General features: G+C 37.9%; 1 protein-coding gene and 2 long non-coding RNA genes across 4 annotated transcripts in view; 2 read left to right on the top strand and 1 right to left on the bottom strand.

Annotated features, from left to right (window-relative positions):
* Positions 1-18,807, top strand: part of LOC147844459 (uncharacterized) — a 155,530-nt gene that overhangs the window by 66,033 nt on the left and 70,690 nt on the right. The gene's annotated exons all lie outside the window — the stretch shown is intronic.
* The window catches only part of LOC147844461 (uncharacterized), a 49,958-nt gene that overhangs the window by 7,881 nt on the left and 23,270 nt on the right, over positions 1-18,807 (top strand). Inside the window, exon 2 of the long non-coding RNA XR_015492132.1 lies at positions 7,624-7,935. This is a non-coding gene — a long non-coding RNA (uncharacterized LOC147844461). The remainder of the gene's footprint in view (positions 1-7,623; positions 7,936-18,807) is intronic.
* Positions 1-18,807, bottom strand: part of rasl10b (RAS like family 10 member B) — a 36,363-nt gene that overhangs the window by 102 nt on the left and 17,454 nt on the right. Inside the window, exons 3-4 of one of the 2 annotated variants that reach the window (XM_087254647.1) lie at positions 15,465-15,589; positions 1-2,051 (exon numbers count right to left, since the gene is read on the bottom strand). The exon at positions 1-2,051 is cut by the window's left edge and continues 102 nt beyond it. In XM_087254647.1, coding sequence (XP_087110773.1) covers positions 1,781-2,051; positions 15,465-15,589 — 396 coding nt within the window. In that variant the 3' untranslated portion in view covers positions 1-1,780. Of the gene's footprint in view, positions 2,052-13,326; positions 13,796-15,464; positions 15,590-18,807 lie in introns of those variants that run through there. The other variant, XM_087254648.1, reaches the window with a different exon arrangement.

Genomic DNA, 18,807 nt, shown 5'->3' with positions numbered 1-18,807 from the left:
AATATCTGTACAGGCTTATGGTATGATTTGTGTTGTGTATGGCACAATAAGTGCATGCGTACGACACCTGAGCTGGGACACACATCTGCTGGCAGGTACTGGAAGATCTTTAAACATATCCCCAAAACCACAGTGGAGCCCATGTGCTGCGACATTACAGGGATAGTTCACCCAAAACTTTTTTCTGAAATTAAGCCATCTTGAAGAATGTTGGAAATCAGCAACCATTGACTTCCACAGTATTCCTACTATAGAAGCCACAGTCTGTGTTCTGAGAGTTAATAACACTGAACCACTTTGATGACAGACTTTGGAGGGATTTCAGAATGATCAAAATAACATTTCAGATGATTTACAATATGGGCGGCCTGCTGGTTTGACGACTAATGCTGTCATATTGAGTCTATTTTTGTTTTCACACGATCAAAATCAAACAAAATCATGATTAGCTTGATGGAATTCACTCTGTTAATGTGTTTTCAATGTGAACTACCTGACAAAAGTCTTGTTGTTGATCTCAGTTGTAAGAGCTACAAATAATAACTTGACATCTAGTGATGTAGAAAAGTAGCAGATTGAAACCCAAAATTTTCACAGATATCAGTCAAGTTTGGCGAAGGAAAAATCATGGTTTGGGTTTAAATTCAGTATGGTGGCATGGGAGAGATCTGCAGAGTGGATGGCAACATCAACAGCCCGAGGTATCAAGACATTTGTGCTGCCCATTACATTACAAACCACAGGAGAGGGCAAATTCTTCAGCAGGATAGAGCTCCTTCTCATACTTCAGCCTCCACATCAAAGTTCCTGAAAGCAAAGAGGATCAAGGTCCTCCAGGATTGGCCAGATAGGAACATTATTGAGCATGTCAGGGGTAAGATTTAGCAGAAGGCATTGAAGATGAATCTAAAAAAGCCTGATGAACTCACGGAGTCCTGCAAGAACGCTTTCTTTGCCATTCCAGATGAGACTTATTCCAGATGAGTGATTTGAGTCATTGCAGAGATGTATGGATGCAGTCCTCCAAGATCATGGGAGTCATACACAATACTCATTCTCTTTCCACTACAGCATGACTTTATATACTGCACATTATTTCTGGAAAAAGAGACCAGACTAATTACATAATTAAAAATCAAGGCATAATTATAATTTATTTTGGTGAAATAAGCGTAATTAGAGACTTTTGCCTTTCATATAAACCACTTCTGATACCAAATGATCCACTAGAAGGTAAGTTATTTTTTGCCGTTACTAAAACTTAGGTAGGCTACAAGACTTTTGTCAGGTAGTGTAGTTTATCCTACTCAGTTGTCTGGTGCTAAGTTTTTATGCCCTATTTAAAGCTAATAGCGGTTTCCAACATTATTCGAAATTTCTTCTATTGTGCTCAACAGAAAACCTTTAACATTTCTAAACATTTGGAACCACTTGATGGTGAGTAAATGAAACTTTTCAGTGAACCATCCCTTTAAGCTATCACCTTCATTTGGCTTTTTTGGAGGTTTGGATTTTTAAGACAAGAGGCAGAGACGTCAGTTGTGTTCTTCAAGCCCAAAAGCGAAGACATCAATTTGAAGGCTTTAGGTAATGAAGCAACAGGGGAACTCCCTGTTTTAAGACCCCCACATCTGTCTTTCCATAGTTCAAATCCCAAAATGTGAATTTCCTTGGCAAGAGGGTTATCACGGCTCCTCCAGCTGCCCAAACATTAACCAACCATCCATACAGATCCCATAAACCGCTTTAAAAGCAGCGGTGCAGAAGAAAAAGTGCGGCCTCACATTAGGACGCATCGCTCTCTCCTGAGCGCCCGCTGGAAACGGATGGTGGCGTGGATGTGTTTGCAGCGGACACAACCCACGCTGCGCAGAGCCTCTCCAAACAGCAGCAAAATGTGCCAGTTGAACTTGGCTGAGCACTCCACGTACGCGCACTTCCAGCTCTTTTGGACTAAGTCAGAAACGCTGTGTCGAGGGATGACGCGACCTCGCTGAAGATCACGCTTGTTGCCGACGATCAGAATGGGCGTCTCTCCAGACCCCATCACTCTGTGGAAAGACACACACACACTTTAAAGACACACACAGACTTTCAATTCTTATTCAAAACCATTTATGTTCCCCCTTTATGATAATCCATGCACTTACTAACCTGAACTAATAATGAACAACACTTGTACAGCCTTTATTAACCATACAGTAGTTCAACATTCACTAATGGCTTTTTATAATCCAATATTGAGTTTGTGAGTGTTTGTGAGAACTAACAATGAACAAATTAATTTTTTTATTAACGTTAACAAAGACGAATATATATATATATATATATATATATATATATATATATATATATATATATATATATATATATATATATATATATATATATATATATATATATATATATACTAGGTTTGCTTGATTATGGGAAAAATCATAATGACGATTGTTTTGGTCATAATCGTAATCATGACTATTCAAAATGATATACAGTTGAAGTCAGAACTATTAGCTCTACTGTGAATTTTTTAAAAATAAATATTTCCTTAATAATGCTTATCAAAGCAAGGAAATTTTCATAGTATGTCCTCTAATATTTTGCCTTCTGGAGAAAGTCTCATTTGTTTTATTTTAGCTAGATTAAAAGCAGATTTAAATATTATTACAAATTATTTTAGGATCAATATTATCAGCCCTCTTAAGCTAATTTTTTATCATTGTCTGCAGAACAAACCATTGTTACACAATGACTAGCCTAATTACCCTATGTCATGTTCGTTGAAAAATACACAGGCGTGCGAGTGAAGTGCATGATGAGAGCTGTAGTTCATTAAAGTGGCAGATTTGTAGTTCTCCTGTGATCTAGACAGGCTAGATATGGTGATCACGACTTCTAAATTCCGTCAGGGCATATTATACCAAATAATCTGAGCCAAACATTTGAACCAATAAAATTATTTCCGGATTATTATGCAGGGATAATTCAGGCTTAAACCTCCTATAGTTTGAATCTGTCTTAAATAGACAGTTCCCCCCAAAGTTACAATTTTGCCATCATGTGCTTACCCTTGACTTGTTTCAAACCTGTTTGAGTTTTTTTTTTGTTTGTTACACAAATGTAAAGATGTTTGGAAGAATGTTGATTAAAAACTGACAACTATAGTATTTTTTGCTTCTATTATAAATGTCAATGGCTGTTTTTTCCCAACATACTTCAGAATATCTTGCTTTGTGTTCAACATACATAAAAGAAGAAAATGTCCACTTGAGTGTGAGGAGATGGTGATGAAATGTTCATTTTTGTGTGAACTGTCCCTTTAAGACAAAAGACCTTTACCTATTTTCTTTCAGATGGCTATTTAAGATGGCATATTTGAATGAGCAGAATGACCCTGCTGTGATCATGTCTTCATAAAGCGTAAGTTGAAGTGGAATGTCGTCTTCAAAAGGATCAATTTAGCCTGCAATTTTATCAGACTGATATAATTAATGCGTTCGAGGCTAAATCCAAAAAGTCGTCTTTTTGAAAGATGTTGTCTGGAGCTCTCTTTGCATCCATTTATCCTGGATTCCTCCATAATAAAGTGGCGTTTCAGGGATTGAGATGAGCATTAGTGAAAATCCATGGCAGCATTATGTACATCGTGAACATGAAAGCACTTTTCTTTCATATTTCCAAAAAAAAAAAAAAAGTCCTTGATGCCTTTATACACTGAACGACTTTTTCACATCAAACTGTATTTCTGTTACCTTGAAGATGAAACTAAATCTAAAGCTTACCACACATTTTCTGCAGAATAAATGAAAAAGGATTAAAGAGATAGTTCACCCAAAAATTTACATTTACTCACAATAAAGTGATTTCAAACCATTCTAAGTTTTCTTTTCTCTTGAAAACAAAATAAGTTATTTGAAAAAATGTTAGGGAAGCATTGTCGTCCCACAGCAAGAAGCTCGCTGGTTCGAGTCCTGGCTGTGTCATATGGCATTTCTGTGTGGAGTTTGCATGTTCTCCCCATTTTCATGTGGGTTACCTCTGGGTACTCCGGTTTCCCCCACAGTCCAAAGACATGCACTATAGGTGAATTGAATTAACTAAATTCACCATAGTGTATGAGTTGTGTGTGTGTATGGGTGTTTCCCAGTACTGGGCTGTGGATGTAAGGGCATCTGCTGCCCTCCGCAGGTCATTCCACTGTGGCGACCTCTGAAACAGAGACTAAGCTAAAGGAAAATGAATGAATGAATGAATTAAATAATTTTAGAAACTAGTAACTAGTAAACTATGGAAGTCAATGGTTACAGGTTTCTATCGTTTTTCAAATGATCTTTTCGTTTCAACACATCTTCTTTTTCGCTTAAACAGTTTTGTGACAAGTGAAGAGTGAGAACATTATGACAAAATTTTAAAGCTGATCTATGCCTTTAACGTTAAGGACTCTACTGTGCTGATCTAGGCGAAAAGTCTAAAGCGCACGGCGCAAAAGCATTAAGGGCGTGTCTGAATCCACTTTTACTATTTTATGGATAAAAAAATGCTCTCCACCCTGGTGCATGGTCTAACAGGGTTGTGCTTATTCTCTTAATGAGTTATGGGTGTGTTTTGAGCATAACTCAAATTATGCTCAAATTGCGCTATGCCGCATATGCTATTCACATGTCAGACTTTGTAAGTAGGAAAAACTGAACGCTTTACTAGCGAGAAAACAGTTAAACAGACCATCTGTAGTGTAAGGATAAAGAACGAGCCCCCTTCATTCAGCCTCTTTACTTTCACTCTTTACTTTACTCCTTTACTTTCGTGGATGAGGAAACTGTGTTGTACGCACTCCACTGAAGACATCTATTAGCCTACATATTTAATTTAGTTTGTTAAGCACAAAGATATGTTTCAAAACTTTTTGTAAATTCAGTTCTGATTTCCAGCAAATTAAATTAAATAAACAATAATAAAAAAGTGAGGTAAAACAACGGAGTTATATCCAAACACACATCCTATTCTTATGACCCATATGAAGTTTATATTTATATTTCATATAATATGTAGAAAATAATTATTTTTTGTAACATTTTAATCTTTTTTTTTTTATATGTAAAGATATTTGTGTTTTGCTGTACATCCTGTGTGTATAAAGCAATGCGTACGCTTTTGGACCTGCATAGGCGCATAACTAACGCACTCTGCTCTGGACTTTAGACCTGATTTCAGTTTCTCAAAATAGCAATGCGCCAACAATGCGCCTTAACACACCTCTATTTTAGACCAGCACACCCATGTTTCCACAAAGTGGCACATATGGATTTGCTATTTAAACAATGCAAAACGTGAAAATTAGGGTTGCGCTGGTCTAAAAATAGCAACAAATCACGCCAAACATGTCTTGCATCTTATTGTGCTGGGTGTCTAAATCAGGATCTTATGTCATGTTTCTCTAAAATTGTAGTATTGTGTGAATGTTTTAAACCACACATTAGGAAAATTACAAAAAGACATCGTCGTCTTTTTGGTTACACTTCACAAGTGATGATCTTGCACTACAACACTACAATCTCAGTCTTTTTAAATAACTTTTAAAAGGTTTGAATGATACAAGGACACTAATGAATCCTCTGATAGTATTCGACATCTTTTTAATAATACTAATAATATTCCGAAGCTCTACAGAAGAAAGGATTTTATCACACTCCCTGGTCTGATTGTGCAGCTTGGGTTCAGTGTTAATGAAGAAGACCCGAGGAAGCGCACTTCGTTAAAATTCTGCATTGAATTTGCTTAATTTGTGAAATAGTAAACTATTCTGAGGAACATTAGAGTTCAAGCAAAACAGGAGCCTGTTGAATTTCATTGAGTGGACAAAGTTGTATAAGCTGGAATGATGTGAGGGGGAGTAAACGATACTGTATTGTAACAGGGCTCTGCACGTACAAGCGGGCGCAGCCATTGGAATCTTTTTGGCTTGACACTTTCAGTCTCATTCACTTCCATTGATTTTTAAGATGATTAAAACAGCTTGTTGTGCTGCTTGATGTTGCAAATGGGTCTTGTCTTATTATGTGACTATACTTTCAGATGTATAGTCATGAACACACTTGTTTGTTGTGCAAGTAGTTTGACCTTTTTCACTTTGCCAAGTCATTTCTCCCATAGGCAACTGAATTGGAAGTTCTAAAACAATCATAAAAACAAGCGCACTTCCAATAGTATCTGGATGCAGCCTTTATGATGCAAGCTGAGACTGCATCACTCAGCGATGCAATGTCAGACACAGTGCACTCAAATGGAGCTAGTGACGTCACTGTATTGGGTAGGGTTGGGGTGGGGTTAGGTGAGCCCATTAAAAAGCATTGGAATAAGGTCAATAGTAAATCCACATATTGCGAAAATGAATGTGAAAATGAACGGCAAGAGTTTTGCCCTGCAGTGATGAGCTGTCAGGAAGTGAAGCCGTCACACGTTACAGATGTAAAGCGGCTCCGACCGAGAGCCGAGATCCCTGAGAGCAGCTTATGTCTCCTCGCTTATCTCTGTTTGAGATGACCTGTGCCTCCGACAGCTCTGAAAAAGACAAATGGATTTCCAATTGTTTCACTTCACAGAGGCTCGCCGCAGAGCTCCACTGGACGGATACACACCGGCCAGAAATGTTAAAAATAAACCTCTGCTATTGAAAAAACTGCAAATGAACGGCTACAGTTCTGGATGTCCAAAAAAAAGGGGATTTAGAACAAAACGTAGCCCGTCAAAGCTTACCTCAGATGAGTTTCTGTGTACTGATAAAAAAGGTTTGGGTCGTAAAAAACTAAATTAGCCTCTGCAGACCCCATGCTGTCAGTCATAGGGTGACTTTGGGTCTTGAATTGACAGGAAACACCAGTGTTGTCCATCAGTCAACGCCTGATCTCTGACACGCAATTTCATTCTCAAACACAGTAGAGTCCTTTAGCAAACACAATTAATATATTATCACGTCCATTCATCATTCATTCACTAAGTCAGTCTCGTTTCTGATTTATTCATTCAGTCATTAATATTAAGGTGGTTTGACACTCAGGGGCCGCTTACACAACAGCACTTTCAGTTTCTTTTAAAAACTGAAGCATTTTATGCGTTTGGCTGTTTTTTTTTTACATGACAACAGAAAATGTGGACAAGTTTTATGTACAAGTTTTGAACTATACCATTATATATATACTTAAATTATTTTGGCAAATGGCTGCAATGTACAGTAACAAAGAGTGAAAAATGTAAAGGGGTCTGAATACTTTCCGTACCCACTGTATGTACAAGTATGTTCAAAAATATTATATATATATATATATATATATATATATATATATATATATATATATATATATATATATATATATATATATATATATATATATATATATATATAATATTTTTGAACATACTTGTACATACAGTGGGTACGGAAAGTATTCAGACCCCTTTACATTTTTCACTCTTTGTTACTGTACATTGCAGCCATTTGCTAAAATAATTTAAGTACATTTTTTTGTCAATGTACACACAGCACCCCATATTGGCAGATAAAACACAGAATTGTTGACATTGCAGATTTATTAAAAAAGAAAAACTGAAATATCACATGGACTTAAGTATTCAGACCCTTTGCTACAGCATGAGTCTCTGGGAAAATTTTTGGATTTGGGGATCCACTGCCATTCCTCCTTGCACATCCTCTCTAGTTTTGTCAGGTATGATGGTAAACGTTTGTGGATAGCCATTTTAGGTCTCTCCAGAGATGCTTAATTGGGTTTTAAGTCAGGGCTTTGGCTGGGCCATGTCAAGAACAGTTAAACAGTTGTTGTGAAGCCACGTTATTTTAGCAGTGTGCTTAGGGTCATTGTCTTGTTGGAAGGTAAACCTTCGGCCCAGTCTGAGGTCCTGAGCGCTCTGGAAAAGGTTTTCGTCCAAGATATCCCTATACTTACCTGCATTCATCTTTCCCAACAGTTCATTGTAAAGTCATCCTGTCCCTGCAGTTGAAAAACACCCCTACAGCATGATGCTAACACCACCATACTTCACTATTGGTACTGTATTGGACAGGAGCTGAGCAGTGTCTGGTTTTATTCACACATACCGCTTAGAATTAAGGCCAAAAACTTTTATCTTGGTGTCATCAGACCAGTGAATCTTATTACTCACGATTTTAAAGCCCCACTGGTGGAGGGCTGCAGTGATGGTTGACTTTCTACAACTTTCTCCCATCTCCTGACTGCATCTCTGGAGCTCAGCCACAGTGATCTTTGGGGTTTTCTTTAGCACTCTCTCCAAGGCTCTTCTCTCCCGATAGTTTAGCCAGATGGCCAGCTCTAGGAAGGGTTCTGGTTGTCTCAAATGTCTTCCGATTAAGGATCATGGAGGAAACTAGGAGGTGGAGGTGCTCTTAGGAACCTTAATGGCCCGTTTACACTGAATGGTACGGTACTGTTTGGTGCACTTTTATGGTCGTGTCAACTGTCAAAATTTACCTAAAGGCAAAATGTACTGTACTACTTTTTGGGTACCCTTTGCAAAGGGTACTTAGCAGGACAAAAGGGTACCAAAAGGTGGAGCTACACATGCAACTGGACATTTGTGGTTTACAGAGATACGTCACTGACTTCTGCAGGAGGACTATTGGTACCCTTTTGGCAGTGGAAACGCAAGGCTGATAAAGGTGACCCATACCATACCGTACTGCATCACTCAGTGGAAACGGGCCATAAGTGCAGCAGATTTGTTTTGTACCCATGGCCAGATCTGTTCCTTGCCACAATTCGGTTACTGAGCTCTTTAGGCAGTTCCTTTGACCTAATATAGACAGGTGTGTGGCTTTCCTAATCAAGTCCAATCAGTATAATCAAACACAGCTGGACTCAAATGAAGGTGTTGAACCATCTCAAGGATGATCAGATTAACTAGACAGCAACCGAGTCTGAATACTTGGGACCATGTGATAATTCAGCTTTATGGGGTGCTGTGTGTACGTTAGGACATGAGGAAACTAATGAATTTAAATTAGTTTAGCAAACGACAGCAATATAACAGTGTTAAAGATTTATGGGGGTGTAAATACTTTTCATACCCACTGCATTCATAATTCCAGTGGTCAAAAGCAATTGTAAATGGCCGTTTTGCTGGATTCTGAAATACATATTGCATATATGACATATTTGATATAGTATATGTGAAATTCTAATATGAAATTGTATGTCATACATCTTATTTGCATATAATACCATATATCATATTTCTATGGGAGACCGTAGATCAGGAAACATGGATATTGTTTCACCAAAGATTAATCCACCGTCTCTCTCGTAATTCCTCAACAGGAGAAATTGACAACCAGCACTCTCACTTCTGCGTGGTATTAACAGATCAGATCAGCGCATCGAAGCGTTTCTTCTTCATCCCATTGTGTGGCAGAGGCTGCTAGGCAGTGTCGGGCCAAGGTGACTTAATTGTGTTCTGCCTGGATCAATAAAACATGAATGTTTGTCACCGGAACCGCCTGTCTCACAGCTAAGGCCTTGACGCAAGCAAAGGATGACAGCTGACGCCATCGATTACATTAAACCGGCCTCTGAGTGACAGACTCACCACTGACGCCCACACTGACCAATCACTGCCTGAGCTGAATGTAAATAAATATGGAGCATCACTGTCGCTGTCTGCGTTACTCTCATGCAGAGCAATTTGTCACCTTTCTAAAGGCTGATTTGCTCTTACACAAATCTGTACACCTCAAAATGTATTTCATAAAGCTAGTTGAAATACATTACTTATCCTGTGCGATTATAATTTGATAAAATTACACATATTTTTACATTTAATTTTAAACAAGTTACATTCTGCAATGCTGAGGGGCTATATAGTGTATGTATAATTAGAGACACATCTTAAATGTCAAAATGTTAAGGAAAAAACACTAATATTTCATTAACAGATTCGTTCCAGTGTCTATTTAGAAACATTCAACTTTAATAGTGATTTAATAGCCATTTACATGTAAAGGGGACCTATTATGCCCCTTTTTATGAGCTATAAAATGAGTCTCTGATGTCCCTAGAGTGTGTATATGAAGTTTCAGCTTAAAACACCCAACAAATAATGTTTTATAACTGTTTGAAACTATCCTTTTTGATCCTATTTGTGCCATTTTGGTGGCTGTCGCTTTAAATTCAAATAGGATTGTGCCCTCGGTGCTCTTTTCAAAAGAGGGCGGAGCTACAAATGCCTGTGTGTCAGCATAGTGGTAATTTAAAAACAAGACTAACGTCCAGGAGCGTGAAATTAGCAAGTCCGGAGGGGAAGTGTCCCCATCAATATCCATCAACTATTGAAATGTCCCCACCAATAGTTTAATTCACGTCAAATCACATTAGCTGTTTCTCTATATGCGTTCTTCAGCGGTCTTGCATCCTCGTGTTCTCGTGCAACGTCATCATCAGCTGCCTAAGTTCAGTTCCAATACTCAAGACCGCAAGTTTGGAGGATGCGTGAAACTTCCCGGATGTGTTCTTGATATCGAGGACGCACCGATGCAGACTTGACCACCGAACTCCCTCTGGAAGTCCCAGAAGTCATTGCGACTGGAGGTGGGAAGCGCAGCATTTTATTTAGATTTATTATTAAAGTTCAGAGATATCACTTATTTACCTCAGGAGTTTCCCTAAATGAAACGATGAAAGTAAACATTACCATGGACATCTTAATAAAGGAATAAACACATTAAGGGTTGTTTGTTTGCTGAAATTCATATTAAAATCTGTTTTATTTATATTGTGCAGAGTATATTTATAATGTTTTTTATGCAAAGTATATATTTTGAAGAGGGGGGGGGGAAACAAAAAATCGTTGTATGAGTGCTGTAATGTTTAAATAATTTACTATTTAAAACGCGTGAAGGTCACATGACCATCAGGAAGAACGCAGCATCCCATTTCTCAAAGGACGCATTCTCTGCCCTTGCGGTCTCCTGAGTTCGTTCTTCCGAGGACACCTGGCAAGACCGGTCTCCACAAGAACGCAAGTCCATTCTCTGCGTTTTTGGAATTGAGAAACGGCGATTCTCTCCTTGAGTTGTACCACCCCCATATCATATATGAACACTGTGATTGGCTGTGACTTTCCCTGCTTTAACGTGAGGGGTTGTAGCTGCATTTGGGTGTAACAGAGGAAAAACTGTGGGTGAATTTCCCTATAGAATTTTCCTGTTCAAGAATAAGGTGGGCATCACGGTTGCACAGTAGGTAACATGAGCGCCTCACAGCAAGAAGGTCGCTGGTTTGAGCCCCGGCTGGGTCAGTTAGCTTTTCTGTGTGGAGTTTGCATGTTCTCCTAGTGTTCATGTGGGTTTCCTCCAGGTGCTACAGTTTCCCCCACAGTCCAAAGACATGCGCTATAGGTGAATTAAATAAGCTAAATTGGCCGTATTGTATGTGTGTTAATGCAGGATTGTATGGGTGTTTCCCAGTGTTGGGTTGCAGCTGGAAGGGCATCAGTTGCGTAAAAAATATGCTGGATAAGTTGGCGGTTCATTCCGCTGTGGTGATCCCTGATGAATAAAGGGAGTACACCAAAAAGGAAATGAATGAAAAAATTTTTACTATTAGAAGCTGGTTATATTCTGTGACTGTTGCCACACAGCTGTTTAAACCCCTTGTGTTGCTGTGTTTACACCAGCCGCGGAAGAAGTGTCAAGCGCGAGTGATTTACATGTTAAGTCAATGCAAACACAAGAATAGACATCCTGCGGCATGATAAGCATGAATGAGATGGCGCAAATGACGTGATTTGCGTGAAATGAAGCGGTGCGAGTTGAATGTTTTGATCGATTGACCTGCATCACGCCCATCATGCAAATCCACGTCTGTTGTGAAGTGAATGTATGTGCAAATGAAGCAGATTTTGATAAGCGAATGAAGCGAGTACACTCAAAATGTTCATGCGTCTATTAATGCACAAATAGCTCAATTTATCCGTGCGTTCCGCATCTGGTGTGAACACAGCATAAAAGTTATTTTTGCATAATAGGTCCCCTTTAAGTTATCTTTATACTATAGTTTTTCTACTATGTTCCTTCCTGTTTATTTTGTAACATACTGTCAACTTTGTTACTTTGTTTAAAACACTTTTTAAGAATCCACTGTGTGATCAGAGACAGATTCAGTTTTAGTTTGGCATTGTGGTTTAACTATTTCACAATTGGTGATCGTTTAGATCACAATATTTTCTCAGCAAAAGCTCACAATTACCTTTCAATGCTTCAGTTCTTACCAGTGACGAAAAGTGACATAGTTTCTTGTATAATACATAGTTGTAGGTGATAATTAAATCTGTATAGAGGTGAAGTATTTCACAGGTGAGTGGTCTTGACAAACCACCTGTAAAAAACAGTTTTTCGTCTCTCATGGCTGGGAGACCACATGGGAAAGCTGGGTTGCTGCCGAAAGTGGTGTTAGGAAGGCCAGCAGGGGGCGCTCAACCTGTGGTCTGTGTGGGTCCTAACGCCCCAGTGTTTTGATGGGGACTCTATACTGCTCAGTGAGTGTTGTCCTGACTTTTTGTGGTCATTGAAAATTCCAGATTTGCCCACTGGCCTCTGCCTATCATGGCTTCCTAACCATCCCCATATCATAATTGGCCTCATCACTCTGTCTCCTCTCCACCAATCAGCTGGTGTGTGGTCTGGCGCAATGTGGGGCACTGGTGGTAGATGAGGAAATTTCCCCTATAAAATGCGTAAAGAGCTTTGAGTGTCCAGAAAAGCACTATATATTAATATTATCTCTCTTTACACACTTTGACAGACACTTGTACCAGTTTGCATAATATACTTTCTTAAAATCCCTCCATATCTCTATATTGACCTTATTCTAAAATGCGGAAGTGCGCCTGTTTTCGCAATTGTCTTAGAACTTCCGATTCAGTCGCCTATGGGAGAAATGACAAGGAATAATAAACGGCAGAAAATGGCCAAACTACTTGCTCAACAAACAAATGTTTGCATGACTACACAGACCAAGTAGCATAATATAATAAGAAAACATTAAATTGCAACATCAAGCAGCGTAACGAGCAGTTGTTAACATCAAAAAATGAATGGAAGTGAATGTGACCGGAAGTCGCGAGACAAAAAGATTCAAATGGCAGCGCCCGCTCGACAGCTGAGAATAAGGTGAATAAACATTGTACATTTCTGAATAAACAATTTTTGCATCTCACAGCTTAATGATTATTATCCTGAATGTGTTTTTTGTATATAAACTATTGTTACACCATTTTAGTAAGTGAAAAAAAAAAATCGACTGCAAAAATGTTGGAACCTTTGATTTGAAACGCATATCTACTGTAAGATACAGACTATAAAACACCAACTTGTTTCATCAAAGCAAGAAAAGTGTGTTTGTTTGCACAATATAATGCGATAAAGAATTCAAGCAGCACCTTGCCAAAAGTGTTAACATATGGATATCAAACCAAACAGCAAATAATATGAAAGAGACATCAAACATGCATTAATGTGAAGCCCAAATAGTCACAATAAGGCATCATCATCAGAAAAAAAAAACATGTTCAGTCTCCGAGGCTTTTGAATTGCCTTTTGATGATGACTTTACATGCCCTTTGCAATCAGCAGAGGAAGGCATTTCTGTTGATTTGGATCCAAATGATGAAGAAATGACCCAGTGTGCTGGCAGCCCGTGATTACACAAGGGCCTCACTTTTGAGTGCAATTACAGCAACCATCAAACATTGAAGAAAAGGAAAAGATGGGCTGAGAAGCATGCAGGAAATGAAGAAAAAACAGAAAAGAGGAGGTTTAAGAAGACAAAAGCACAACAGGAAGAGATGTGAAGAAATAGCAAATATTCCCAGAGCAACCCCATGAAAACGTCATCAAAGTATTCATCAAAATAGTGAAACTCTTTCTAGTTTTTTTTTTGTGCAGGCTTGTATTTTACAGTACTGTGGTCACTCACTAATCGCAGGAGTTACGTTATAAAAATAGCCTGCAATAGGTGAAATCCGCCGATTAGTCAGCTTTATTTTTTTACAATTATTTTATAGTATAAGGCTGTAAAACCTAGGGATGGCTGACGTGAAACTGACGTTTCAACACAGTGTCAAGATCCCGAAGCGCAAGTGATTCGAAACACTGCACCGAAGCATGATTCGAAACACCCAGGCCACGTGACTAAATTGTTTCGAAACACCTTGTCACGTGACTAAAGCGATTCAAAGCATTGATCATTTCAGAAGCGTTTCGAGACCTGGAGAATCTGCAGTTGACTAGCATAGTCAGATTCATGTGTCTGTCACGTATGGTCTAGCGGACCGTGCGTGTGCACGTTGATACTGTGTTTCGAAGTAATTTTGGGTTCGAATCCTAACCAGTACAATTACTCCAAAATCTTGATTTTATGTATTTTAATATTTTAATCAGTTTTATGGTGTAGTCTAGATAGGATACAGCTGCGTTTACGCCATCAATTTAGCATCATTTTTGTAACACTGTAAAACAATAATTAATATTTTTACAGTACTGTGATGGGTTTTGGATAGACGTTAATAAAATACAATGGGAAATTTAATTAATAATATAATTATTGTTAACTTCTGGCCACAACTGTATCTGATCTAGCAACAACCCTGTTTTATGACCAAAACAATACAAATTTATTTACAAGGTGTTTATTCGAATGTCAGAGCAATGTTGAAACAAAACGATACAAGACCAAAACATTACCAACTGATATTAAAGCATTTCAAAATAATTGTATTAGCCTGGATTTGAACCCAGTATCCCTACATGGCGGTCACGAACTCTAACCGCTCAACTAAACCACTTGTAGGTTCAAGGCTACAAAGTGGGGTTTCATACCTCAATTTGCTCAACTGTTCTGTGCTGAAACTGTTTCAGTGCAATACAAATGAAATGACCGCTAGGTGTCACCGTAGAGTGGGGTTTCGAAACGTTTCGAAGCTTCGACACATTTGCTTTGACTGTTTCAGTGTTTCACGAAGCCTCGCTTTGCCCACCACTAGTAAAACCCCTCACTACACAATTTATACACTATTCTCAGGCAGGCATTAAAGGCTCGTACACACCAAGCGCTTTTCGGAGGAGTAGGGGTGAAAGGGGGGGATTCTTCAAAATGAAGATGGCTGTTAAATGGAACTTAGGGTATTTATAGTGGCTTAGGAATCGTCTGATTGGTGAATCATAAATTGAATAATGCTGGGCCAGCTGCAAGCAATCACAATCAAATTAGTTAATAGATAATCTTCACTTGTTTCTTAGTTAAACTATCAAAAACGTTTACGGATTGACATTTTTCTGATCCCATAACTCTGTGGTTAGTAGTTTTGGAAAATATATTTCTTGTTTAAAAGTTTTTACTGCAAACGTCACGTCCATAATGCTGGAATTGCTCATCACATACCTGGTTTCTATGATCTGCTGCCGCATGGTCTTGACGTACTCAAAGCTGTCGAAACAGCAGATGTCGTACACCAGAACGTAGACGTGAGCACTTCGAATGCCTCGACAGCAAACATCTGACCATTCCTGCACACAGACACACACACACACACACAGTCCACATTATCTAGCAACACAAACAAAGTTGACTTTAAGCATTTAATTGATTCATACATGGACTAAGAAATTACAAAAATAAATAAAATACATTTAGCTATTGCCCAGCAGGCACACAACGTCATAAGACATTATTATTAATATCAATAATATTGACATCTTAAACCAACACCATATTGACGTCAAATACTGACATTTATTCGTTAGGTATGGCAAAAATAATCCAACATCTGATAAACTTCATAGTGGTAACGCCCACACAATGTCAAGCTTTAACATCATTAGACGTTGATTTTTGGTTGGTTTTGGGTTGGACCTTGGACAGTGATGTTGGCCTGACGTTGAGTTCTGACATCAACCTGATTTTTATTTTCAAACAAAATGAAATGTCTTCTTGATGTTTGGGAACAATGTCAGTCTGACGTCATGTTGACGTCTTGTGCCTGCTGAGTGTTTAAGGCCCCTGTGGTCATCATACAGTAAACATTCATCATCTTCTCATAAGTGACATGCATCTAAACAGTCTCTGGGTCATTGCGTGTAAAGATTTTGAACATATTCTTGGACACCTTTAATGCTTCCAAACAGTTTGCTGCAATTATAAATCACACATGTATTGAGGTAGTTCAGTATGATGTGATTTACCTTCTATATGTGATTTGATTGAACAGGAATCGCAGGATTGACTTTTCTAATTCCCATAGAGAAAAAAAAATAAAGCAGTGACTGCAGATTGAAGGAAAGTAGTGGAGTAAAAGTACCGATACTGCACTAAAAATGTACTCAAGAGAAAGTAAAAGCACACATTTTTAAAACTGCTTAGCAAATTACAATTTCTGAGAAAAATGTAGCCTCACAGCAAGAAGGTCGCTGTTCTCCCCGTGTTCATGTGGGTTTCCACTGGGTGCTGCGGTTCCCCCCACATTCCAAAGACATGCACTATAGGGGAATTGGATAAACTAAATTGACCGTGGTGTATGAGTGTGTGTGTGTATGTAAAAGAGAGTGTATTAGTGTTTCACAGTACAGAGCTGTGGCTGGAAGGGCATCCACTGTGTGAAACATATGCCAGATTAGTTGGCGGTTCATTCCGCTGTGGCAACTCCTATTAAATAGGGAACTAAGATTTCATTTTTAATTTATTATTATTACTTTTAGAGGATATGTTTGTTTATAATTCATACATTTTAATTTATTTTATTTCAAGGGGATAGTGGGAAAATAAGAAAAATAAGACAATCTGTAATTTTTCCTTTGTTGTATTGTATACAATGATGTATTTTCTTGTTAAACACAAAAATAAAAAATAAAAATAGGGAACTAAGATAAAGGAAATTGAATGAAAGACTGTTTTGTTTTTGTTAATACTGTACATGGTAAAAGTCTCTAAAAAATGTATAAAGTTTAAAAAGATTAAAATTCTGACTAATTCATGTTATGTTTATGGGCAACTCCAATGAAATGATAGCTCTAACCTTCCATTCATAAAGTTTTTACTGTTGAACATTGACTTCTAAATTACTCATGTTCATACATGTTATAATTCATTAGGAGCTGATTTAACTTTGCTAGTTCACATTTTATTTGTTAATGGGAAGGAAATATGGAGAAGACAAAAGAGCAAAACAGGGAATAGAGAAACAGGTAAAATGATGAGCGCTCTATTCTTATTCTGCTCGTCTATTTGTGTATATCGGCCGTGTGAAGACAGATAGAGGTCACTCTGACGGCACATTTAGCGATTTACAAGCAAATGATGTTTTAGAAAGAGCTTTTTCAGGTAACTTCTGTTACAAATATCAGGAATTTTGGACAAATGCAAGCTTTCAAAGATGGAAGCAAGAAAAATATCTAAATCGCCTCACTAATGATAGCTCAAACCAGACTCTAGCTCTCCGACAGGAAACTCCAGTGGAGAATAAAATTATAAATGTAAAGTTATGAAAGAATCCTCTTTTCCTATTGTCACTAATTAAAGCACTGATCATTATGACACCACTGAGAAAGAAAAGTGTGCTGAGACAAAAGGGCTCGCAGCTCAAGTGGCTCTTTTATCCTTTCAAGCTGTCTGAAATCACAAGTGTTACGCAGAAGCATGTGCTCTCAGGCTACTGGCTCATTATAAACCGTTCTGCAGAAACTAAAACACTCGCTGTGCATAAAATCAGAGAGACCGTATCAAAACATTCAGATTAACTGACCCTTTACAAAGATTCCTCATCCTCTGTTGCCAAGTTTGAAGATCTTACAGCACTTTTTGTAGGTTTAATGCATTTTTTATAAAATAGAGTTTTTAGAAAATTGCATTGGATGTTATATACTAATTAATTACAACACTGTTATCTACAAAAATTGAACAATAAATTTACATTTTGAAAAGTGAAATGAAAACCTCTATAATAAGAATTCAGTACACTCTCAGATATAAAGGTACGCGAACTGTCACTGGGGTGGTATCTTTCAAAAGGTACACGTTTGCACTTAAAGGGTACATATTGGTACCTTAACAGTATATATTAGGACTTAAAAATTAAGAGGAACACTTTTGTAATTTTAGGTACACCTTTGTACCCTTGCAGTATTATTATGGACCTTTTAAATTTGTACCTTACATAGCGTCACCGGTCAGTGTGTTTTAATCATTTGTTTTCTAGTTTTAAATGGAATAAAGGAAAGGAAGAAAACAGTCGTTTGTCTAATAATACTACTTATTTACGTTTTTGTTTAATTTATGCATGCGCAATGAATGCAAGCCTGCCAAATGATAAAATTATAGAATATGTAAACTTAGTTTTATATATATATATATATATATATATATATATATATATATATATATATATATATATATATATAATGTATGTGTCATGCGCACAGATTTGGTTGACCAATCAGAGGAAAAAAGCACAAATCAGCACAGCCTACAAGTGTATAATAAATTTTAAAGCCATTTATCCGTTTAAATTGCAATAGCCTAGTGGTTAGTGCACCGACATACAGTGCAGTAGCACATAAGGGCACCCCGAGTTTGAATCCCGGCTCAAGGACATTCCCCCACCCCCTCCCCCCCCCCCTCTCTTCAGCTTCACTTCCTGTCTCAATACTGTCCTATTTAATAAAAGCAAAAAGGGTAAAAAAACAGAATGTCAACCTCAAACACCATTGTTTCCTTGATTTTGACGTAAATT

The sequence above is a fragment of the Danio rerio genome, chromosome 5, assembly GCF_052040795.2.
Source record: "Danio rerio strain M-AB ecotype USA chromosome 5, GRCz13ab, whole genome shotgun sequence".
Taxonomy (NCBI): domain Eukaryota; kingdom Metazoa; phylum Chordata; class Actinopteri; order Cypriniformes; family Danionidae; genus Danio; species Danio rerio.
This window is presented reverse-complemented; position numbering and strand designations above follow the sequence as displayed.